This window comes from Heptranchias perlo, chromosome 17 (assembly GCF_035084215.1).
Source record: "Heptranchias perlo isolate sHepPer1 chromosome 17, sHepPer1.hap1, whole genome shotgun sequence".
NCBI classification, from domain to species: domain Eukaryota; kingdom Metazoa; phylum Chordata; class Chondrichthyes; order Hexanchiformes; family Hexanchidae; genus Heptranchias; species Heptranchias perlo.
Window position 1 is genome coordinate 28,154,690 of NC_090341.1, and position 26,942 is coordinate 28,181,631.

The 26,942-nt window shown below is 43.7% G+C and overlaps 1 protein-coding gene across 2 annotated transcripts in view; it reads right to left on the bottom strand.

Moving 5' to 3' along the window:
• Window positions 1-26,942, bottom strand: part of cfap20dc (CFAP20 domain containing) — a 365,860-nt gene that overhangs the window by 51,654 nt on the left and 287,264 nt on the right. For both annotated transcript variants that reach the window (XM_067998825.1, XM_067998824.1), the window contains one exon: window positions 14,121-14,209. In XM_067998825.1, the coding sequence (XP_067854926.1) occupies window positions 14,121-14,209 (89 nt within the window). The remainder of the gene's footprint in view (window positions 1-14,120; window positions 14,210-26,942) is intronic.

Here is a 26,942-nt window from a genome sequence, read left to right on the forward strand (position 1 = left end):
GAGGAGTGATGTAATAGAGTATGTTGGCAGTGTAGAAGGAGATGTGGGGTGGGGGCAGTGATGTGGCAGACGGAGTGTAGGGGAATGAGTAAGTGCACTCACTTCGGCTGACCTACTTAGGTCATTTAAGCGCCTCCTGCACTGTATGCAGGTGCGTGATATGTTGGTAGTGCTGGTGACCTCCTCTGCCACCTCGAGCCAGGCTTTCGTGGTGGCAGAGGCAGGCCGCTTCCTCCCGTCCACCTCGGAGAAGGTCTCTGTCCTCCTCCTCCTCACCCCATCCAGTAGGACCTGGAATGAGGCATCATTAAACCTAGGAGCAGCCTTCCCCCGGGGCTGCTCCATGCTGTAATTTTGGCTCCTTTCTGCAGCATCAGTCAGTGGAGGTCTACCCCTTTAAATAGGGCTCCTCCAGCTGACAGCCTGTGATGCAGATGCGCAGTCCTTTCGCTGTGCAGCTTTCCAGCGCGAAACCCGGAAGCTAAGGTAAGTGCCTTCAATTAGGCTGCGATCGCGTGCGGAGCATCCCAAATTCCCACGCGTTACCCACGCGCCCAGTCGACCCTCCGCTGCCAACCCGCCTTCCTCCTAAAATCGAGCCCCATCTCTCTCCTGGCTCGTTGAAACAGGAATCTATGCATTTTATTTTTAAATGTTTCACTGTGAGTTAACAATGTAGTCTACAAATGAATAACTTTATGGATAAAGAAACTAATTCTCAAAGTAGAATTAATGTATTGGTTCCATGGCTATAACCCCACCAACTAGTGCCACGCGCCAATGAGTACAGGAATAGTAGGATAAGACAGGTTAATTTGTTAGTTGAGGGCTGGTGAAATGGTGCGGGGGGAGGACTTCAGATTCCTGGGGCACTGGGACCAGTTCTGGGGCAGGAGGGACCTGTACAAGCCAGATGGGTTGTGCCTCACCAGAGCTGGGACCACTGTCCTCATGGAGACTAGTGCTGTGGGGGGAGGGTTTAAACTAATTTGGCAGGGGGATGGGCAACAGAATGAAACGTTAGAAAGGAGAAGCAAGGTGCACAGAGGACTGGAAGAGACAAATAGCACAAGAGTAAAGAATCGTTCAGAAATAGGAGGGATCATCAGGGGCAAATGCGGGGCAGTCTAAGATGAGTTTGGAATGCATGTGCGTAAATGCACGTAGCGTGATATATAAGGTTGGTGAGCTGCAGGGACCTGGCTCAGAGAAGGGAAGGATTGGGAACTTAATATTCCTGGCTACAGGGTATTCAGGAAAGATAGGGAAGAAAGGAGGGGTGGTGGCAATTTTGATCAAAGAAACTATTATAGCATTGGAAAGGGATGATGTAGTTGAGGGGTCAAAGACAGAATCTATTTGGTTAGAAATAAGGAATAGAGGAGCTATTAAGCTACTGGATGTATGCTATAGGCCATCAAATAGTGGAAAGGAGATAGAGGCAGAAAGATGGAAGGACTATAGAGTAGTGATAATAGGGGACTTCAATTATCCCAATACAGACTGGGATAGTAACAGTGTAAAAGACAAAGAGGGGGAGGAATTCCTAAAATGTATACACGAGAACTTTCTTGATCAGTGTGTTTCCAGTCCAATGAGGAAGGAAACAGTGCTGGATCTAATTCTGGGGAATGAAGTAGGGCAAGTGGAGCGTTTTTCAATAGGGGAGCATTTGGGGAACAGTGATCATAATAACATTAGGTTTAGAATAGTAATGGAAAAGGACAAGGAACAATCAAGCGTAAAAATACTTAACTGGAGGAGGGCTAATTTCATTGAGCTAAAAAGGGATTTGCCCAGGTGGATTGGAATCAAAAATTGGGAGGCAAAACAGTAATTGAACAATGAGAGGCCTTCAAGGAGGAGATGGTTCAGGTACAGAGGAAACGCATTCCCATGAAGGGGAAAGGATGGACGTCCAAAGTTGGAGCTCCCTGGAGAACTAAAGATATAGGCCTAAATTTTAACTTTGAGCTGGGAAGACAGTAGAGTGGGGGGGTACAAGAAGAATTCCTCACTCGTAAGTACGGGTTTCCTGGTTGTTTTTATGATTTTGACGTAAGAATGTCTTTTTTTTTGACAGTTTGCCGCCCGACAGGCCAGCCTGACTGACAGTCAGTTACACCTAAGAACCAGGTGGTAACAGGAGAAAAATCGGAGAAGAAACTGCATTGCCAATTTAATACTGGAGGACCACCCATTCCGATTTTCAGGCAGGCCTTGATTTAGGCGGCCAGAGCTCCCACCAGAAAGATGCATTGGTCTTATTAATATTTGCAAATTGGGGTCAAATGACCTTGTTAGTACTCCAACATTATTTTCATCTCCGCCCGTGTTGTGACTGCCAGTTCCTCAACCCGCCCACAAACCATCACTTTTCCGAAGGATAACTGCAAATAGCAGGATAGGGTTCGGGGATTTGCACAGATTGCAAGCTTCCCCCAAGTCCAGGGATCACTGACCACACCCATGCAGACTTACAGGCTCTTTCACACAACCTCACTGTCATCATAAATTGCAAGGGTTGCTCTCCATTAAAGTGCAACTGGTGTGTGATTACTAGCAGAGTACCATCCAGGTTCTTTCCTGACAATTGCCATGATGCTTTTACCTTGAGTCAATCCATCACCCCCACTCTTTGCCCCTGCATAACAAGTAAGAGACTGGCTGCTTGGGGACAAGGGCTATATCCTGCACACTTGGCTTATGACCCCTCTCAGGAGTTGCGTTCAGTTCTGGGCACTGCGCCTCAGGAAGAATATACTGGCCTTGGAGTAGCTACAGTGCAGATTTACCAAAATGACACCGGGGCTTAAGGGTTAAATTATGAGGACAGGTTGCAGACACTTGGGTTGTATTCCCTTGAGTTCAGAAGATTGGGGGTAATCTAATTGTGGTGTTTAAAATGATAAGAGGATTCAATAGAGTAGATTCAGAAAAGGTATTTCCTCTGGTGGGGGAATACAGAATAAGGGGGACAATCTTAAAATTAGGCCATTCGGGAGTGAAATCAAGAAGTACTTTTTCACACAAAGGGTAGTGGAAATTTGGAACTCTTTCCCCAAATAGGCTGTGGATGCGAGGACAATTGGAGCTTTCAAGACTAAGATAGATAAAATTTTTGTTAGTTAAGGGTATCAAGGGATTATGGAGCTAAGGCAGATAAATGGAGTTGATTTCCATGATATAATTGAATGGCGGAGCAGACTCAAGAGGCTGTAAGGCCTACTCCTGTTCTTAATGATCCCATGTACTTACTTCACTGTGTCCCACCACATTTCCCACAAACTTCTACCATACCCTCTGGCTCACTGTGAGCAATGTCACAGGAAATATATTAGTAATGTAAAGAAATTTATGGAAGTATTGAAAAAGATCATGGATACAAAACTCTGTGATACTTCTGATCACAAATTAATATTTGCAACCTCTTCCAAGGCAAATAAAACTTCACAGCAACTGTATTTAAGTATGCCATATCCACTTAGCGTAAAGCATATTTTTCAGTGAACAAAACTAATGGCGCAGATTTTCAACTACCCGATGATAAAAATTAACTGGAGTCAGTTGTTAATGCCATAATTATGTACATATGCTACAAGACGATAACATGATTTTAAATTCTTCAAACTTTTACACAGATTCCCTTTCAGGGCATCTCAGGTAAACATAATATACAGGCTGAAAGGGTCACGGTCTCAGAGAACTTTGATATTGAGTAGATCAAAAGGGGTAATTAGAACATGATGTTATTTGGAAAAATGTATTATTGCAGTGACTTTCAAACAACTTTAAGAGTGACAAGTATATTTGCCACAGTGCCTATTTTTTCCCATGAATTTTGCCAGAGCAGAAACCTATGTTATCAGATTGTCCTTCAAGATTCTATATATGTTTTGAACACTGAAGTACAATGGAAATCACAAATCATTTATACAGAAAACAGTTAAGTATGACAGTAAATGATTTCCTCAAGGATTTTACGACACTTCTAATAGTTAGTGACGGATAAGCATTTTAGTGAAACAATGCTGGAAAACAAAACCCAAACTCAAATGTTGTTAAAATCAGTCTGAAAAATAAAAAAGGAGAAACTGCAAATGTTGGGAGTTCGAAATAAAGAGAGAAAATGCTGTAAATACAAAATAGATTAGTCAACATTTTTTTTTATTCGTTCATTGGATGTGGGCATCGCTGGCAAGGCCAGCATTTATTGCCCATCCCTAATTGCCCTTGAGAAGGTGGTGGCGAGCTGCCATCTTGAACCGCTGCAGTCCGTGTGGTGAAGGTTCTCCCACAGTGCTGTTAGGTAGGGAGTTCCAGGATATTGACGCAGCGACGATAAAGGAACGGCGATATATTTCCAAGTCGGAATGGTGTGTGAATTGGAGGGGAACGTGCAGGTGGTGTTGTTCCCATGTGCCTGCAGCCCTTGTCCTTCTAGGTGGTAGAGGTTGCGGGTTTGGGAGGTGCTGTCGAAGAAGCCTTGGCGAGTTGCTGCAGTGCATCCTGCGGATGGTACACACTGCAGCCACAGTGCGCCGGTGGTGAAGGGATTGAATGTTTAGGGTGGTGAATGGGGTGCCAATCAAGCGGGCTGCTTTGTCCTGGATGGTGTCGAGCTTCTTGTGTTGTTGGAGCTGCACTCATCCAAGCAAGTGGAGAGTATTCCATCACACTCCTGACTTGTGCCTTGTAGATGGTGGAAAAGCTTTGGGGAGTCAGGAGGTGAGTCACTCGCTGCAGAATACTCAGCCTCTGATGAGCTCTTGTAGCCGCAGTATTTATATATGACTGGTCCAGTTAAGTTTCTGGTCAATGGTGACCCCCACGATGTTGATGGTGGGGGATTCGGCAATGGTAATGCCATTGAATGTCAAGGGGAGGTGGTTAGACTCTCTCTTGTTGGAGATGGTCACTGTCTGGCACTTCTCTGGCGCGAATGTTACTTGCCGCTTATCAGCCCAAGCCTGGATGTTGTTCAGGTCTTGCTGCATGTGGGCAGGGACTGCTTCATTATCTGAGGGGTTGTGAATGGATCTGAACACTGTGCAATCATCAGCAAACATCTCCATTTCTGATCTTATGATGGAGGGAAGGTCATTGATGAAGCAGCTGAAGATGGTTGGGCCAAGGAACTCCTGCAGCAATGTCCTGGGGCTGAGATGATTGGCCTCCAACAACCACTACCATCTTCCTTTGTGCTAGGTATGACTCCAGCCACTGGAGAGTTTTCCCCCTGATTCCCATTGACTTCAATTTTACTAGAGCTCCTTGGAGTCACACTCGGTCAAATGCTTCCTTGATGTCAAGGGCAGTCACTCTCACCTCATCTCTGGAATTCAGCTCTTTTGTCCATGTTTGGACCAAGGCTGTAATGAGGTCTGGAGCCGAGTGGTCCTGGCGGAACCCAAACTGAGCATCGGTGAGCAGGTTATTGGTAGTAAGTGCTGCTTGATAGCACTGTCGACGACAACTTCCATCACTTTGCTGATGATTGAGAGTAGGCTGATGGGGCGGTAATTGGCCAGATTGGATTTGTCCTGCGTTTTGTGGACAGGACATACCTGGGCAATTTTCCACATTGTCAGGTAGATGCCAGTGTTGTAGCTGTACTGGAACACTTTGGCTAGAGGCACGGCTAGTTCTGGAGCACAAGTCTTCAGTACTTCAGCCGGGAGCTTGTCGGGGCCCATAGCCTTTGCTGTATCCAGTGCACTCAGCCGTTTCTTGATATCACTGGAATGAATGGAATTGGCTGAAGACTGGCTTCTGTGATGGTGGGGATATTGGGAGGAGGCAGAGATAGATCATCCACTCGGCACTTCTGGCTGAAGATGGTTGCAAAAGCTTCAGCCTTGTCTTTTGCACTCACGTACTGGACACCGCCATCATTGAGGATGGGGATGTTTACAGAGCCTCCTCCTCACCTTAGTTGTTTAATTGTCCACCACCATTCACGACTGGATGTGGCAGGACTGCAGAGCTTTGATCTGATCCGTTGGTTGTGGAATCGCTTAGCTCTGTCTATAGCATGTTGCTTCCGCTGTTTAGCATGCATGTAGTCTTGAGTTGTAGCTTCACCAGGTTGGCATCTCATTTTTAGTTACGCCTGGTGCTGCTCTTGGCATGCTCTTCTACACTCCTCATTGAACCAGGGTTGATCCCCTGGCTTGTTGGTAATGGTAGAGTGAGGAAAATGCCGGGCCATGAGGTTACAGATTGTGCTGGAATACAATTCTGCTGCTGCTGATGGCCCACAGCGCATCATGGATGCCCAGTTTTGAGCTGGTAGATCTGTTCTGAATCTATCCCATTTAGCACGGTGATAGTGCCACACAACACGTTGGATGGTGCCCTCAGTGCGAAGACTGGACTTTGTCTCCACGAGGACTGTGCGGTGGTCACTGCTACCAACACTGTCATGGACAGATGCATTTACGACAGGTAGATTGGTGAGGACGAGGTCAAGTAGGTTTTTCCCTCGTGTTGGTTCGCTCACCACCTGCCGCAGGCCCAGTCTGGCAGTTATGTCCTTCAGGACTCGGCCGGCTCAGTCAGTAGTGGTGCTACCGAGCCACTCTTGGTGATGGACATTGAAGTCCCCCACCCAGAGTACATTCTGTGCCCTTGCTACCCTCAGTGCTTCCTCCAAGTGGTGCTCAACAGGACGGTAGCTGGTGATCAGCAGGAGGTTTCCTTGCCCATGTTTGACCTGATGCCATGAGATTTCATGGGGTCCGGAGTCAATGTTGAGGACTCCCAGGGCCAATCCCTCCTGACTGTATATCATTGTACCGCCACCTCTGGTGGGTCTGTCCTGCCGGTGGGACAGGACATACCCAGGGATGGTGATGGAAGAGTCTGGGACGTGGCTGAAAGGTATGATTCTGTGAGTATGGCTATGTTAGGCTGTTGCTTGACTCGTCTGTGGGACAGCTCTCCCAATTTTGGCACAAGTCCCCAGATGTTTGTGAGGAGGACTTTGCAGGGTCGACTGGGCTTGGTTTGCCTTTGTCGTGTCCGGTGCCTAGTGGTCCGATGCTGGGTGGTCCGTCTGGTTTTATTCTTATTATGACTTTTTTTAGCGAGATTGTACAACTGAGTTGCTTGCTAGGCCATTTCAGAGGGCAATTAAGAATCAACCACATTGCTGTGGGTCTGGAGTCACATAAAGGCCAGACCGGGTAAGGACGGCAGGTTTCCTTCCCTAAAGGGCATTAGTGAACCAGATGGGTTTCATAAAGAGGAATGACAGGTTCTAATGTTTAAAGTGTGTACGCTTCATCAGAACAGGAGACCACAAGATAGACAGGCAGGTTCGTAACACTGGAAATAATTACAGCCTGTACTTGTTGTTAGGAAGGAAAGCTTGGTGCTGCATTAGAATCTCATCTCATATTAATCTTTCTATCATCTTCAGAATAGGTCTGAAGTTAAAATTTGAGAACGTTTAGGGTAAAGTAGAGTGTGGTGAATAGCTTGATGTCTATATTATTTCCGGATTTAGCTACGCATATTGATTGAAGTGATTTGTTGAAATAATACTGTGGTGGGTGCGGGGTGGGAAAGAGATGGCAGGGGTTGTCATCATGTGTATGTGTGCGCATTTGATTTTGTTGATAATTCGTGATCGCCACATATTTACTGCTGAGCTCTAAAAATGGGGGCAGGTAAAACCCTCCAACCAAAATTCAAGCAAATCTTGTAAATTAAACAGCTCAGCAACTTCAAAAGCACCACTTGTTCTTTGTTAATGATTGTGACTTATTGCACAGTGGTGCCTAAGCTAGCTAAATTACAAACAAACAAATATAAGATGACACACAAAGCCGCTTTTGGCAAACAAAAGCTGCAAATATTACTGCAATGGTTCTTTAAAAGCAAGAGGACATTGAGATTGTTCCCAATAAAATTCCAAATTCTGGTTTCAAAATGCTTCAACTAGTGTAACACAAATAAACTAATACTCATAATCCAGGATCTGGAGAAATCTGAGAAAAGGCTGAATGATCTGAAGAGGGTGGCTGAATTAAAGGTAATCTTAACAAAAGTCTTACAGGAAAGTACATGGTTAGAGGCGTGGCACACAAGAAAAACTCCCAACGGCTGACAGCATGCTGGCTTCCATTCTCCATTTACCTTTGGGAAATGTGTTTGGCCTACAGCATAGAACGATCCCTAATTTAGCTCTAATTAGTAATCTCACTCACAGTGATCACTGTTGTTGGAAAAGAAAAAAAGTAGAGGGTATTCTCCTGAGATTCACTGTGTTATCTCTTCTTCAATGCATGAAAGCAGGTTCCATTTCAGAATTCTAAAACCCCCACAAGCTGTAAGGTGGTTCAGTGTCCTGCACTTTCAGACTGTGAAGTATTTTGGAACATGTGCTGCTCTTTGATTCTCTGGGTCATGATTTCTATAATAGATACATGTGGAAGGTGGCTTGTCTTCTTTCAATTTATGTAAATATGGCCTATAGAATGACATTTAAATTGAAATTTGTTATTGTCCAATTAAATCAAGTGTATAAAACACAAACATAATTGGTGATAGTAATATTTTGCAACTTGCTTGGATTGCTTAAGATGCATTGTGATTGGTACTTTAATTGTTGATGATTCCCTACAGTTGTCTGACTCACAGCAGATTTGTATTGTTCGAAATATATATTTTACAATAAATTGTGCAAATGAGTGGGAAGTATGAAAGTTTACATCAAATGCAATTTTATACTGGACCCATTAAATAGCCCCCAAATGCAGAAAATACAGGTAATTTTAGTCAGATCCATGCTGTAATATTTAGCTTAATTGGAATTTTAGCCATTGTGCCCTAATTCATTACAGCTAGATCTAATAGCAGGTGGAAAATATAGACCTGCAGTAATTACCATAAATGTTACATAAGCACCACTACATACATGTAATGAGGTTAGTGAATACAGGATGGTTCCAGCAACAGAGATCAAAGTTCTCAGCATATTATACCTTGCCTGATATATTCGACACAAACACTTTCTGTTTGCATGTGCTAAATATACAGCTAAACTGTTACACAGATTCCTAGTGGTACTTTAGAGGGAAGAAAAAGTGTGCAATCTTAAGAAAACAAACATCTGCAAAAGGACTGAGCCTGTTTCTTCCAGGCATGGTGATATTGTGAGTGTGACCAACCTGGGCTGTAAAGACCATCTCCTCCTTCATGTCAGACCTTCAGTCATTCTTCATTTATAATATTGCATTTGGAGCTCACTGATAGCTTGCAGCCACCTGCAAGACCACTGATGGAGTATAATATAGAAAAGTGAGCAGCTTGCCTAAGCTTTTTTTGTTGTATTCACAGATGATACTTGGTTGGCTGCACTCCTGGAACTGGCCATAGTTGAGGTAGTGGAAGTTATGTGGGAGTGGGCTGACTAATGACTATCTATTCTTGGAGGATACTAGTGGCATGAAGCCTATCTTAATTGGTGCTGTGCCTATATTGCAGCTTTGATCTGACTAAAATAACATGCATTTTCTGAATTTTAGGGCTATTTAATGAAGTATTTCTCTGGTGTGGCTTTCCTCTATGAGAGTGTTCCATCACTGGAGAGCTCCACATAGATTTCACGTTCATCAAAATTGTAGTGGGTTGAGGACACAGAAAAAGCCAGACTACTTTTTTGTAAACTTTTGATCTAGATAAAGATATCAAGCAGACAGATTATGGGAAGAAAAATCAATAAATGTGAAATTTATACTCAATCCTAAGGTTAAAAATACAATGGGGCAAATTTTAATCCCCAAGAGCGGGTGGGTTGGGGGCGGGCGGGCAGTCAAGATTTTCCAATTTCGTAGCGGGACCACATCCCGGCTCCAACATGCCGACTTCCGGGTTTGACCCAGACGCGATTGGGTGCGTGAACTTCTGAAACCCGGAAGCCCCGCTGTCCCTTAAAGTCGACGGGACGTATTGAGCTATTTAAAGTCCTTAAAGCTATAAAATGTTGTGTATTGACCTACACAAGCCATTTTAACGACTTATGAATGACCTTTAAACCAGTGATTGACATATGTGAAGAAAAGGTGAGTTTTTGCAGCAGAGCAGGCAGTTCTTTCAGACAAACCTTTGGCTGGGAGTCCTTTGTGTTTAGACTGAGATTTCTTTGTTCACACTCAGAATTCTTGTGTTCAGACATATTTACCTACATTTTGGACCCCCTCAAACTGACAACATCAGGATGTGGGGCGCAATGGATTTATTCTGCAGTACATCTGAGGAGAAGGCACATCAGCATCCGTGGCAGGCATGTCGTGCAGTTCTGGGAGTTGCAGCTCCACAAGACAGAGGTGTGCCACAAGGACCTGCAGCACGCAGAGAGAGGACCAACAGAGGGGCCGAGGTCGCAGGAGGCACTACTCACGTGAGATGGTCCACAGGCAGAAGCTGAGCTTTCTGGAACTCTCTGAGGAGCAGTGCCTACGCAGGCTCAGATTGAGTTGCCTGGTGGTCGTAGACATCTGCATGCTCCTTTGTGCAGAGCTGCTCCCAACAGGCACACATTGCCCGTCACAGTGAAAGTCACCACTGCCCTCGATTTCTTTGCCACCAGCTCCTTCCAGGGTGCCACTGGTGACATCACCAGGATCTCTCAGTCATCTGCACATAAGTGTATATGACAGGTCATGGATGGCTTGTTTGCTACAGCATCCCACGAAGTCAACTTCCCCTGTGACGACATCAGCCAGAACGAGAGGGCAGTGGGTTTCCACTCTCTAGTTGGCTTCCCACCCTGGTGCAGGGCGCAATTAATTGCACACACGTACCAATCCAAGGACCTGCACATGAGCCAGGACTATTCATCAACTGAAAGGGATATCACTCCATCAATATGCAGCTGTTTTTTAACTACCGGAGGAGGTTTCTGCAAGTGTGTGCCAAATTCCCTGGCAGTTGTCATGATTCCTTCATTTTGTGCAAGTCTAACATTCCGGCCCTCTTCCAAGCACAAGGCAGACTTAAGGGCAGGCTGCTTGGAGACAACGGATGCCCTCTGTAGTCGTGGCTCATGACACCCCAGAGAAACCCCACCAACGAGGTACAGCAGTGGTACAACGGCAGTCACATCACCACCAGGTCTGTCACTGAACAAGCCATTGGAATGTTCAAGATGCGCTTCAGGTGCCTGGATCAATTTGGGGGATCCCTTCAGTACTCACCAGCGAGGGTGTGCAGAATAATAGTCATCATGCGTCCTGCACAACATCACCCAACAGAGGGGGTTACAGGTGGAGGAGCTCCCATGCGCTCATGAAGCATCCACACCTGCCATCAACATTGATGAAGATGAGGAGGAGGACGATGGGCAACCCATCAGCAGAGCAGTGGCATACATAGCTTGTGATGCCAGGGAGTCACTTATTTCTGATAGTTTCTTATCAAGAGATCTGCAAAGTGAAGATTAGGAAGACTCAGACCACCTGGAACAACCATCACGACCACCATCACCAACACCAGCACCCCCTTAACCCCCTCCCCCCCCCACCGGTTGCACAAAGCAGTCCTTCAACCACACATACACCCAATGCAAATGCGCCCAATGGGTGGCATGACATTTAGTCAGCCACCCTATTGCATACCTTGGTGATCACAAAACCTTCGCCTTCCTCTTCCTACTGCTTCTACGTGGTGCATCCCCTGTGGCTTGAGCAGAGGTAGTGACAGGTTGTTCAGGTCCCTGTCCTGACTGCTGAGATGCTCTCAGCCTATGCCCTCTGGGTTTTGGAGCCCATGAAGGCCCCACTAAAGACTGCTCCACCTGCATCTGTGCAGGGGCAGACTCAGACATTGGGAGAGAAGGTAGCATTGCGGGTACTGGTTGGGCGGGGGGGGGGGGGGGGGGGCGGGGACAACGGGTGAGACATGGGAGCGCTATGAGTGGAGTCCCCACTTCCATGTCCCCTTTTGCCATCATCCCTCTCCAGGACCACGGTCACATCACTCCTACTGTCCTGCTGAACAACAGCTAGGAGGATATCTGTGACCCGTTGTAAGGCCATGGCTAAAGTATCTGTCTGCCTGTTTAAGGCGGCAGAATAGTCGGCACCACGAGACCGCGCGGCCGTTGTCAGGGCCTGAATGGACTCATTTGTGAGCCATGCTTGAAGCTCAATGGAGGAGGCCATTCTCTCCATCACAGCTATTCCCACACTTACCTGCGCCACCATTCCACTAATGCTGAAGGTGGACTCCTCCATCCTCTCCGCTATTGTGGAGAGTGTGCTTGGCATGTCTTCCAGTACCTCGCAAAGGTGCATCTGTACCTCTTTCATTCTCCTTCTCAAGGATGGCCCCTGGCGTTCAGCATCTGCGTCCAGCTGAGCAGAGCTTGGAGGGGAGTGTGCCCACCGACACGGGCTCTCCACAGCTGCCTCAGCACCATTGTCTGCTCATGCCCACTTGTGTGTGGTGAATCACCAGATGACAACCCAAACATCTGTGTAATAGGACCCACCAAGGTGTGAGTATCTGTGCTGATGCAAGGCTCGATATGATGTAATGGTATGCCCTCCGAGGCATGGAGCTCCTCTGATCCCTAGAGGAGAGCATGCAGCAATATTAAGAATCATCACAGAAGTTGTGTTGCGATTAGCATTCTGAGGTGTACAACAGGTCAATCATTGATAACATCAATTCATGATGTGTGTGAGGGATGTTAAAGTTCTGTCACCAGATGTTTGTGGGGTGCCAGTCTCGGCATCTCCAACAGCTAGGCATTGAACCGTTCAGCTGAGGTCTAAGGCCTCTTCCTCTGCCTCTGCCTCTGTCAGGGCCACTATTTGTTGTGGCCCCCCTCCAGTCCCGTCCTCTCCCTTTCATTTTGCACTCTCTTCTCCTTCAAGAGGAGAAAGAACAGACGTGTGAGTGAGTGAGTGAGGGTGACAGGATCACCTGATGGATGCATTGCTCTGGGTGAGGCTGCCAATGGAAGAGATGCATTAGAGGGTGAGTATCAAACAGAATCATGACACTGCATCAGGATTGGGGTGTGTGGGAGTGCTGGGTTCACAAATGGGGAGGTGAGGAAGTTCTCAGAAAGTGAAGGTAAGTTGATACTGAGCCTTCAGTGGGTGTGAGGAATGATGTGATGGAGTAGGCTTGGCAGGACAGAGTGAGAGGTGGGGTAATGTGCACCACAGGATGTAGGTGAATCAGTAACTGTACTCACTTTTCCTGACCTGGTTAGGTCATTGAAGGGGAGGGAGAGAGGTGCATTGCACCCACGGTGGCCCTGCTGCTCACCTCCTCTGCCACCTCGAGCCAGGCCTTCTTGGTGACAGAGGCAGGGTGCTTCCACTCAACAGCTGGCAACAATGTATCCCTCCTGCTCCTCACCCCGGCTAGTAGCAACTCAAGCGAAGAGTCACTAAACTGGGTGCTGGCCTTATCCTTTGTCGCTCCATTTGGCTCAATTCCTCCTTTCTCCCTCAAAATCCATGGTTGCAATGGCCCTTTAAATAATCCAACTCCAAGCACGTCATTTGGGTGCGCAGTGCACCCGCTGCGCAGCTTGGAGATGGGAAACCTGGAAGTCACATTAAGGGCCTTCAACTGAGTCACGATCGCTTGAGAGAATGCAGGTAAAAATTTTCCTGGTTTCCCACACGTGCATTGACCACCTCCCCACCACCACCCCCCTCCACCGCTGAGTTCCTGCTGGTATGTTAAAATTTACCCCAATGAATCTGTAAACCTACACAGTGCTAAAATTCCTCAAAGGATTGAGGATTGATGTGGAAAACACATCCATACTAATAAATAGAGAACAAAAGGGAAGAGGAATTCAAAGGGAGGAGTTTATAACATCTCCTGGTAAAGAATTAAGTCACATGGTTTATATTCCAACATCATAACATGAAAACACGTTTAAGAGACCTGACCTTTGTGATTTTCCTTACTGACAAACTGGTCCAATCCTGAGGTGGGCGGAGAATACGAAGAACAGAGTGCAAAGGTAAATTTTGGTAGCAGTGTAAGACTAATTGACACATCAGCGTGAATGCAGCAACACATTAAGATGAAGCTTTGATAATACTAATGAAAACCTGGAATGTACAGTCATTATCTGTGCTTACCGTGGATTTGAAAGAAGAAGTGGATTCATTTTTTTCTGAGACAGAGTCAAAAGCATTTCATTCTGGTAGTGATGGCCCTGATTGACTGGCTGTAAAAGACAGGAACATCTGTAAGATAATGACATGTAAAGATTCTTTTTAAACTGATATTTTTTTTAATCAAGCAACCAAAGTCTAGAGACTGGTCCTCCTAAAAGACTTATGGGATATAAAAGAATGAATATAAAATTCTAGTCTTTGTCCTGGGTTGAGCTATAGCGAGATGAGTTTATTCAATTTCTAATTGCACAATCTCTCCAGTGGCTTGATGTGAGAAAGCTCATTACCCTTTCAAACAAAATTAGTTATTGGAGTTGTTTCACAAGTGTTTAGAGCAACACAATTCTGCACCAGTTTATGCAAAGGGCAAAAAACATGGCCTTCAATTAGCATAGAAAAAAAATAAATGGAAAGGTATGAACCAGAACTCCCTATCTCAAAGGACAGAGGTTTTTTTTACATGGAAGATTCTTATCTGAAAACATGACAATCAAATAAAAAGGCAAATCATTCCCCACAAGAAAGGTAGAAAAGAGAATTGATTCTACTGTTCAGCCAATTCTTACCATTAGTCAGCAGTCAGAAAAGTACTTGTAAAATATACTTATTTATGCACTAATAAGCCAATATAAATGACGTGGCTAATAGAACAAGTCAGAGGCTTGGGGTATTCTGCGGTGAGTGGCTCACCTCCTGATTCATCAAAAGCTCTCCACAGGCACAGGTCAGGAGTGCGATGGAATACTGTCCACTTGCCTGGATGTGAGCACCACCCGGTGTATCGTAGCTGCAGTGTGTACTATCTACAGGAGGCACTGCAGCAAATTGCCAAACTTTTTCTACAGCACTTCCCAAACCCGCGCCCACATAGATGGACAAGGGCAGCAGGTGCATGGGAACTCCATCACTTCCAAGTCACACACCATCCTTGTTATAAAATTGGATAGCCAAGTAGTGAAGGTTAGAATACTAGAGCCCAGTCTTCAGTTGCTTCCAAGCCTTTATTCACAGAGATTCCCCCTTACACACACATCATACCCTAGATAAGCTCTCATATAAAAAGGATACAAGAGAGTCCCCAATTGACACACACCCCCTGAATCCAATTAACACTAATTGATATAAATCACATGATACAATTAACAATTTTTACTTGAACATATATCACCGTTCCTTCATCATCGCTACGTCAAAATCTTGGAACTCGTACCGAAGAGCATTGTGAGAGTACCTTCACCACACAGACTGCAATGGTTTAAGAAGAAGGCCCACTATCACCTTTTCAAGGGTGACTAGGGATGGCAATAAATGCCAACCTTGCCAGTGATGCCCACATCAGAAGAATGAATAAAAAAAACTCACCTAAAAGTCCCAGGATCCTACCTTTGAATGATTAGCTTCTATTTAATTAACAATCCAAGCATGCAAAAACACTTCTGTACTTCCTCATACAAATAGAAACATTAAGGAACAACTCTGATTCAGTGGAAGCCTCAACAATGAGGTTATTTATCATGTATTATCTTTGATCTCATCAGTATTAATGCTTAGGATTTCATCTTAATTGTTTTATATTAATGCACTTTTTGTTAACTCTTTTTGGTTGACAATTAGATACATTTAATACTGAAAGTATAACAAAATAGAATCTTGTAGAAAATGCATTTTTGGAACATTAAATCACAAAATTGATTTTGAATTATAATGTATTGTAGTTGCTTTTTAACATTTTTGCACACACATATCACTACTAAAGTCTCCACTTGCCCCTTGGTGGTGCTGTAACCTCATTTTTATGTTCCGTTCTGTGTAAGGCTATGGGGAAATTATTGAACCTTTTTGAAATCTGAAATTTCTGTTCATGCATGAAATGACTGCGGACAGATAAATCACAAATGACAAGAATAGCCATTACAAAAGCTCTTTTCCTCAATGCAGAAGTTAATAAATGACATTTATTCTGTAATTCGCTATAACAAAAATATCTGAAAAAACAATAAGTGAGGTCACCTTGTTGAATTTCAAAATGTTTGCTTTGTCACTGATGGCAGAGCAACTCAATGTAATATCATTGCTTTTGTAACTAGCTTGCACTTAAACTAAACAGCATTGCTTTGTTCAACAAATACTAATTAAATGGCATAACTCTGTTGGCTTATGCCAGTGTTTCCCAAACTGTTTTGGCTCCCGCCCCACAGTAGTCAAGGCGAGCACTCTCGCGTCCCCCGCCATAAATGTAAACATTAGATATTTGTTGATAACTTACAAAACATGAAACAAAGTTCAATAAATCACAAGTATAAAAATAAAACATACTGTTTTCTTAATGCTACTGGCTTCTACCCTACAGGTCTTTATTGTAAAGCAGCATTTCCCAAACAGTGGCGCAAAGAGGCCGGAAAAATAAAATATTTTCAGAAAAAATTATGTTGAGGTGTGTCCCAGAGTGAACACTTTTGCTGTGCTCCATACACCCTACACATGTAGTGGTTTGGGAAACTGCCTTAGATTGCGATTATCCACTCATGTGACCTGGGAAGTCCCAAAAAATGGGAATGACGTCCCTCCGGCAAATGACCAATGGGCTATCACACACACAAGGAAAATATTTTATTTTTCCGACCTTTTCATGCCCCTCTTTGGAACCTTTCGGGGCCGTGCCCCACAGTTTGGGAAACGCTGGCTTATGCTACTTTACTCTTGGTATTATACTGAACAAAAAAGAGCTATCAGATTACTAACAGATTTGCTAATACAGGGGTACTATATGTTAATTTTACCTAAAATAATCAATGATTTGATACTGGTCGTATTTTTTTTAAATAGGGAAAAATTACACATTAGTCCCTACTTTTCTGATAGGCTAATTTTCAATTTGCCCCAGCTTAGAAATCTACAGCTGCATGTCTCCCTTTTCTCTACTCAAAATCTGATCCCATTTTCTTGGCAACATGTAATAGAAGGACGGACAAATTATGTGAGATTGTTGGGACTGGTTGAATAGCTGGTGTCTTGGGGTGATTTTAACTCCCTTCGCGCAGCGGGAACGGGGCAGTAGCGGAATTAAAATCACACCGGGAGACTTATCACCCCGCTTGATGCACACCCATCGCCACCTTAACGGCAGTATTTTGTAGACATTCAAGGTGCCTGCTGCAAGCAGGTGGGAGGCTCATGAGTACACGCAAATCTCATGATGTCATTAGGGCTCTGATACGATTTTAGTCTCGCCCAGCCCTGAACTTGCTGAGTACAACTTGGATGGTTTCTAAAGGGTTATTGGAAGCAGAATTTTAAGGGGCACTCACCTGCAGGCACTCAGATCATAGGTATCTGTTTGCTATTTCATTTTTCTATAGTTTACAGCAAAGGTTGCCTTGGAAATTGCTTTTTTTCTACATTTATTCTGTTTCCATGCCCTCAATAAGCACAGCTTATGATGGGTGCCATTCTTGCTACTTGGTTTGCTTCCAATTAAGAGGGGCAACAGGAACTACAGCAGCAGCAACAGGCTGCCCTACCACAAGAAGCAGCAGTTGTGTCTCTTAAGGGATAACAAGTGAAGAAGGCCTTACCCAGCCGATAGCGACAGACACAGAGTAAATTTCCTGGATCTGTCTGAGGAGCAGCGCATGAGTAGGCTGTATTTCTCCAGGCTGGCTGTCGTAAACTCTGCAACCTCCTGCAAGAAGACCTACCGCCTGCTGGGCCAGGCGGCCATGCTTTGCCTGTGGCAGTGAAAGTCACCTCCCTTTATTTCTTTGCCTCAGGTTTTTGCAAGGGCCAACAACTACATAGCCTTCCCAATGGACGCCAGCAGTCAGAATGATTTGCTGTAATAGCTGGCTTCCCTCGTGTGCAAAGGATCATAGACTGCATACATGTATGTATTAAGGCACCAGAAAACCAGCCAGGAGCATTCGTTAACAGGAAAGGATTTCATCCCATCAAAGTGCAGCTACTCAGTGATCACTGAAACAGAATAATGCAGGTCTGTGCCAGGAATTCAGGCAGCTATCATGATTCCTTCATCCAGCACCAATCCCCCCACTATTCCGCCCTTCAAGGAACATCAGCAGATGGCTGCTAGGGTACAACCTTTTCCTGCATTGTATCCTAGAGTTGACCTGAGCTGGCTCTTTCCAGGCCTGCTGAATATTCTGCTTTGGTATCATTTTCCCATCTGATGGAAAGAGGATTTCCCTCTGTGCCCTCAGCTCTTCTATTAGGACCTTCATGGCTGTACCAAGAAACCTGGGGGCTTGCTTTGGACTCGTCCCCCAGATTGAGATATTTCCATCAAATGCAGAGTCCAATGTCAGTGATGTGAATGCAACCTCCCTTTGAGATGCATACATGCTTTAAATAGCCCTCTGCAGGCTCTCTGGAAATCCTGTCCTCTCAAGTGGACGGGCTGCCTGTTATTGACGTGATCGGACTGGCAGCCCGTCAATCATATGTCAATGAAGCCCGGCAGTTAAAATCCACTGAGACTCAGAATGATGATGTTGGGCGGACAGGGGGCGGTGTAATTCACTGCCAGTTAAAATTCCCCTTTATATGTCCGTTTTGTTCCTCAATTTTCTATCCTCCTTTTCAGAAGGTAATGATCAATTCTGCATAAAGCTCCACAGACTCCAGTATTATTTTAGTACCTTACCCAATTGCCCTGCAATATGATGCTGTATAGTTTCATGTCGAATGTTAGTCTAATCTGCATTGCTCTAGCATCGACATTATTGACCATGGTTGAAAATAATATCAATCAGCAGATTAAACCAGCTTTGATAGTAAATTTAAATTCTATCTGGTACACATTGTAAAGGATTTTTACCAAGGATTGGCAGAAATACAAACAAGTAATTGAATCATGGGATTTTGATGGTTGATCATCATTCAAGTTAGCTCTTGTAGTTAACCACTGTAGGAGGTTTTGTATTTTCAGTTTCTGGAGTATTTTGGAATATATGCATGTCTTTGGATCCACTGGATCCAAAATTTATTCTTGCATGAATATAAAAGGTGGTTTGACTCATGCCAGATAATTCATATGAAGTTGCATTGTCATGTGAATGCATTGAGCATTTGGTATTTTCTCATCCTTTTTGTGTACTCTCTATGTTGATCAATTCTAAGCATTTTGTATTTCACAGCATTCTTAGCAGAAGCACCATGGTAAGTTTGTGTCTAAGCATTACTCTTACAGAAGGAATCATGAAATACCATTTCAAATGTGTTTTAAACTCAAAAAGTGATTGAGAATGGGCTTAATCCGGGTGTCAGACTTGGCTCAGAGGTAACACTCTTACCTCTGAGTCAGAAGGTCATAGGTTCAAGTCAGACACTTGAGCACATAAGTCCATATACTTGAGCACATAATCTAGCCTGACATTTCAGTACAATACTGAGGGAGTGCTACATTGTCTTTCAAATGAAACATTAAACCAAAGCCCTATCTGCCCTCTCAGGAGGATGTAAAAGATGGCACCTTTTGAAGAAAAGCAGTTTCTCCCAGTTTGTTGGCTAATATTCATCCCTCAACCAACACAATCAAAAACAGATTATCTGGTCATTTATCACATTGCTGTTTGTCAGACTTGCCGTGTGCAAATTTGCTGCATTACAACAACATTATACTTGAAAACATTTCATTGGCTGTGAAGCATTTTGGGACGTCTTGAGATCGTGAAAGACGCCATATTAGTGCAAGTTCTTTCTTAATTTAGCCCATTCTGGTCCTTAATTGTTGTTTTAATTGATGGGTGTTAAAGATTAATGCAGGCAATCAATGTTTAACGGTAATAACATTGTCAGTACACTTTATTCCCGAAAGCTTTCTGCTGTGTGCTAAAACACTCAACTTTCTGCCTGCTTCATGTCTCCCGCCCCACAAAGCTACAATCCAACTGCAAAAGAAGGTAAATAAACCAGCTATGTTAAGAATGGATTATTTTTCCCACCAGAAATTGTTTTTGAGCTTAAAATGGAGGCCAGGGGGGTGATTTTAACCCCCAAGAACGGTGGGTTGGGGGCGGGTGGGAAAATAGTTGTTTCTTGGGTCACGGCCGCAACCTGGCTTCACTTCCAGGTTTAACGTGGGCGTGTAAAAGTACAGACTTCCCACCGGGAATGCAAAGTTAGAAAATTTTGCTGTTGCAACCCAAAAAAACAACTATTTTCAACTCCCACCTGTCCCCAACCCACCAGTTCTTGGGGGTTAAAATCACCCCCACAAGTGCAGCGAGAGAGGCAAAACTGGAAGATATCATCTAAAATTTTTGAGTATCTTCATAGTATCATTGTCGTAGTATCATAGTATGTTACAGCACAGAAGGAGACCATTTGGCTCATCGTGCCTGTGCTGGCTCTTTGAAAGAGCTATCCAATTAGTCTCACTCCTCTGCCCTTTCCCCATAGACCTGTAAATGTTTTCCCTTCAAGTATATATCCAATTTCCTTTTCAAAGTTATTATTGGATCTGCTTTCACAACCCTTTCAGGCAGTGCATTCCAGATCATGACAACTCTCTGCGTAAAAATATGTTTCCTCATGTTGCCTCTGGTTCTTTTGCCAATCACCTTAAATCTGTGTACTCTGGTTACCAATCCTTCTGCCATTGGAAACAGTTACTCCATTTTTACTCTGTCAAAACCGTTCATGATTTTGAACACCTCTATCAAATCTCCTCTTAACCTTCTCTGCTCGAAGAAGAACAACCCCAGCTTCTCCAGTCTCTCCACATAACTGAAGTCCCTTCCTGCAGCTCCCCTTTAAGAGGTGCAGGCTGCCTTTAACTGGTACTAGCCACTCTTGATATCTGAGCCCCCTGTTGGTGCGTACAGTCACTCAACAGCACAGGTAGCGCTGGCTGCACGCAGCAATCACTGAAATCACCAGGCAGCACGAATGTTACGTGCTGCCTGCATCTCAATGACCGGATGCAGGTTAATCGCGCACCACAATCCCACGCCCGTTTTTGGGGGTTAACCAATTTAACCCCAGGAGAGTCTAACTGTAGGGCTCATGGGATTGGGGATAATTTATTAGCATGGTTTGAGGATTGGTTAACGGACAGAAAACAGAGAAGGCATAAATGGGTCATTTTCGGGTTGGCAGGTTGTAACTAATGGGGTGCCACAGGGATCAGTGCTTGGATCTCAGCTCTTTACAATACATATCAATGACTTAGATAAGGGGACCAAGTGTAAGGTATCATAGTAGGTACAGCACAGGAGGAGGCCATTCGGCCCATCGTGCCTGTGCCGGCTCTTTGAAAGAGCGATCCATTTAGTCCCATTCTCCTGCTCATTTCCCATAGCCCTGTAAATTTTTTCCCTTCAAGTATTTATCCAATTCCCTTTTGAAAGTTACTATTGAATCTGCTTCCATCACAATTTCAGGCAGTGCATTCCAGATCACTACAACTCGCTGCGTAAAAAATGTTTCCTCATGTCACCTCTGGCTCTTTTGCTGATCCCCTTAAATGTGTCCTTTGGAAACAGTTTCTCCTTATTTACTTTATCAAAACCATTCATGATTTTGAACACCTCTATCAAATCTCGCCTTAACCTTCTCTGTTCTAAGGAGAACAACCCCAGCTTCTCCAGTCTCTCTCCACAGAACTGAAGTCCCTCATCCTTGGTACCATTCTAGCAAATCTTTCTGCACCCTCTCGAAGACCTTGACATCCTTCCTAAAGTGTGGTGCCCAGAATTGAATACAATGCTCCAGCTGAGGCCTAACCAGTGTTTTATAAAGGTTTAGCATAACTTCCTTGCTTTTGTACTCTATGCTTCTATTATTAAAGCCCAGAATTCCATATGCTTTTTTTAAAACAGCCTTCTCAACTTGTTCTGCCACCTTTCATTCTTCCTATCAAAATGTATCACTTCACACTTCTCTGCTTTAAATTTCATCTTCCTAAAGTGTGGTGCCCAGAATTGAATACAATGCTCCAGCTGAGGCCAAACCAGTGTCTTATAAAGGTTTAGCATAACTTTCTTGCTTTTGTACTCTATGCTTCTATTAATAAAGCCCAGGTTTGTGTCTGCCCATTTCACCAGTCTATGTCCTCCTGAGGTCTATTACTATCCTCCACATTGTTTACTACATTTCTGAGTTTCGTGTCATCTGCAAATTTTGAAATTATACCCTGCACACCCAAGTCCAGGTCATTAATATATATCAAAAAGAGCAATGGTCCTAATACCGACCCCTGGGGAACACTACTGTATATTTCCCTCCAGTCTGAAAAACAACTGTTCACCACTATTCTCTGCTTTCTGCCCCTGTCCCTTTAATCCCATGGGTTTTAATTTTGCTTACATGTCTATTGCATGATACTTTATCAAATACCATTTGAAAGTCCATATACACAACATCAATCACACTACTTTCATCAACCTTCTTTGTTAGTTGATCAAAGAACTCAATCAAGTTAGTGAAACACAATTTTCCTTTAACAAATCTGTGCTGACTTTCATTTATTAGCCTATAATTTTCCAAATGCCAATTAATTTTGTCCCAGATTATTGTGTCTAAAAGTTTCCCCACCACTGACATTAGGCTGACTGGCCTGGAATTGCCGGGTTTATCCCGCTCCCCTTTTGTGAACAGGGGTGCAACATTTGCAGCGCCCCCATATCTAAGGAGGATTAGAAGATTGTGGCCAGAGCCTCTGCTATTTCTGCCCTTACTTCCCTCAGTATCCTACGATGCATCCCATCTAGACTGGGTGATTTTTCTACCTTGAGCACTGCCAACCTTTTAAGTACCTCTTCATCTATTTTTATCCTATCCAATATCACTACTACCTCCTCTTTTACTGCTACACTGACAGCATCCTCTTCTCTAGTGAAGACCGATGTGAAGTATTCATTTAGTACCTTAGCCATACTCTCTGCCTCCACAAGGAGACCTCCTTTTTTGTCCCTAATTGGCCTCACCCTTCCTTTGACTACCCTTTTACTATTTATATGTGTATAAAAGACTTTTGGATTCTCTTTTATGTTACCCTCTAATCTATTCTCATAATCTCTCTTTGCCCCTCTTATTCCCTTTTTTAGATCTTCTCTGTACTCTCTGTATTTAGCTTGGTTCCCTATTATATCATGAACCTTAAATTTGTCATAAGCCTCCTTTTTCTGTTTCATTTTAATCTCTATATCTTTAGTCATCCAGGGAGCTCTATCTTTGGATGTCCCTCCTTTCCCCTTCATGTCAATGTGTCCACTCTGTACCCAAACCATCTCCTCCTTCAAGGCCTCCCATTGTTCAATTACTGTTTTGCCTACCAATTTTTGATTTCAATCTACCCGGGCAAATCCCCTTTTAATTCACTGAAATTAACCCTCCTCCAATCAAACATTTTTACCTTTGATTGTTCTTTGTCCTTTTCTATGATTATTCAAAACCTAATGATATTATGATCACTGTCCCCCAAATGCTCCCTCTCTGAAACATGCTCCACTTGCCCCACTTCATTCTCCAGAACTAGATCCAGCACTGCTTCCTTCCTCGTTGGGCTGGAAACACAGTGATCAAGAAAGTTCTCTTGTATACATTTCAGGAATTCCCCCCCCCCCGTGTCTTTTACACTGTTACTATCCCATTCTATATTGGGATAACAGAAGTCCCCCATGATCACTACTCTAAGTTCTGTAATTTGTCCGTAAATTTGCTCCTGTATCTCCTTCCCACTATTTGGTGGCCTATAGTATACATCCAGTAGCGTAATAGCTTCTCTATTGTTCCTTAATTCTAACCAAATAGATTCTGTCTTTGACCTCTCATCTACATCATCCCTTTCCAGTGTTATAATAGTTTCTTTGATCAATACCACCGCCACCACCCCCCACCGCCACCACCCTCCCCCACCACCCCACTCCTTGCTTTCATTTTCTATCTTTCCTGAATATATTGTAGCCAGGAATATTAAGTATCCAATCCTTTCTTTGAGCCAGGTCTCTGTTATTGCCACTATATCATTGTTCTATGTGGCAACTTGTGCCCGATTTTTGGCTCCATTGAAGTCAATGGACACGTTAGGTTAAAATGGGGCTTTAGACTTTCTAGTACCTTAGTGTTTTGCAGCCATTTCCTTCCAGACGTGCCAGTGAAAATAAAGGTTAACTTTTAAGAGGCGAAGCAGTTCATTTCCATCAGTGCATTCTAACATTTCACTAGTAACAAACCATGTCCCTAAGTATTTTAATTTCTCTCCTGGATAATAGCAGTAACTACTTATTTGAAGAGAGGAGGAGGAATGTACAATATTAAAACCCCTTTGATACACATAAAAATGTTAACAGTAGAATTATGAATACAAATTTTAGGCAATACATCAAAGGATAATGTCTTTTTGCAAAACGTTGGCTATCTGGCAGATTTTCTTGAGTTATCAGGTCCATCGAAGGACTTATCTGTCAAAATATACTGACACTTCCCAGCTGAATAATAACGTGCCTATTTGCATATGGAATATAAATTAACTACTGCAGTGGATATAAAAAGACCACTCGTATTTCAATAACACTATACAGCAACTTTTAGTATTTGCTGGCTTTGCATCTATAAATTTGTCCACAGATATTTTCACAACAGGGTTTAAGAGGCATTGGGGTGATCTTTGATTTCCACCAGAAACAGGCGGAGGTGCAGCCGTGCCAACCTTCTGTTCTTGCCGGCAGGAGTCCCAAGCTATTTTAAGGCCCGGGCCTCATTTGAATGCCTTTTGAAGTGCGGTGCAAATCGATCGCCCCGTTGCATCTCACCAGTTGTGGGGGGGGGTGGATCAATTGGCTGGCTCCACGCTTATGGGGTAGGGAAAGCAATCCTGGGAGAGCTTCGAATGGACTGGCAACGGGCTGGAGCTTTTTGGCATCATTAAAACAAAAAATTAAAAGTTTTGTGAGTGGCCTCCAGCGATCCGGTTAAGGTCACCCAAAACCTGGTACAAATGGGCGGAGCATGCAAGATGCACACTCCACCTATCTCTATCTGAAAATTGCAATCGTGGTGCTACAACCAGTAGGACCGCGATTTGCATATTAAAACAGCCTCCTGCTTGTTTCAGGTGAGCGGGCTGCTCGCCTATTTACGGGTCCTCCTGAAAATTGCAGCAGGCGGGTGTTGAGCGACAATGGGATGGCTGAGTTAACTCCCCCACCCTCAGCCCCCTCTCTTTTCAGCTGGCGGTTGCCCATTTTTCAGGCAAGAGAAGGGCAGCCGATAGATGAAAGTTGCCCCCATCCTCTCACACCGAATGAAATCATGAGACAAAATAAAAACAGTATCCTCTTTTCAAAGCTACACAGGAACATGTTGAAAAAGACAACATCCATTTTTGCAGTCATATCTATAAAGCCAGGCTCAAATTTTTTATATGGAAGGCTTCGCAGATGTAGTGTAAAAGTAGCTATAACTTGACCTTCCCTCTGAAAATGTTGATATCTTTATTTAACTTATTATCCGAAAAACTACTGCACCTCAATCATACATTCTTTCTAATAACTAGCTAATTTTCCCATTAAATTTTCCACACTTTCTGCCTGTACTGCCTTTACAGGAACATAGGAAAGATCAATATGACAAAAATGACGGTGGTTTTTCAATAGATTTTAAAATATTGGATTATATTGTGCTATTGCTACTATTTGAAGAAAAGAAATATCCACCACCATAGTCACATCTACATCCTGGCACATTTTTATAATGGCCTGAAATTTCCTGGAAGCCGTTGGTAAACCTGGCTGCCTACAATCAGCAAATGATCTTAATTACCAGTTAATCTGTTTTTGGTGGTGTACTTTGAGGGAGCTATTTTTCCCCAGGACCCTTAGAGAACACTAGTTTTTTGAACAGTGCTATGGGATTTTTTTATGTCCGCCTGAACAGGCAGACAGAGTTTTGATTTAACATCTCATTTGAAAGACAATACTTCCAACTATGCAGCACTCCCTCAATATTGCACTGAAATGTCTCTTTTGATTATGTGCTCAAGTTCTTCAGTGGGGCTTGAACCCAGGACCTTCTGACTACAACGTGAGAGTGCCAGCAAATAAACCAAGCGGCCATTTTATGACACATAGCAATGAGCAACAATTTCCATTTACTTCTCAAGACTATTGTATATTTACATACTAAACTGATTTATCGTCCAAGCTCCAGGTCAACAAAAAACAGAGAAATAAAATTTCAAGCATTCAGCTATCATAGCGAGTTGAGCAACAAAAATTTTGAAGTCAGAAAAAAAAGCTTGTCCAATATTACTAATGCCAGCCCTGACATGGTTCAATATGATGCTTTTTCTTCCCATGTTAGCATGCCATTCACCTCCCCGTGGACATCTCTATAAATGCTACTACTGTGCTTTCAGTCGAAGACAAAACCATCCAATTCATTTTTTGCTAGAAGTCCTATAGCATACACTGGGCTTATTATCACCAACTGTTTAATACAGGTCCTTATGTGTGGGGCAGATAGCACATGTGCAAGTTCATACATTTTCTACAAGATGAGATTTATTTATTTGGTATAGTAGCCTGGTTTATTTCCATTCTCTTCTGGAACATTCCAGCGAAACTGTGTCACGACAACTAAATGTTAAGATATTTTGATAATCAGTTTCAAGTGCATTGCCTGCACCAAACTGCTGACACTTGGTCAAACTGTTGATGCCTTCAGATTAATAAAAATAGTCTTATTTTTACATATGGAAGACCAAACACGTTCCAAGTGTTTTGGATGACCCCAAAAGGATGGGCTACCAGGAATTTAAGCTGT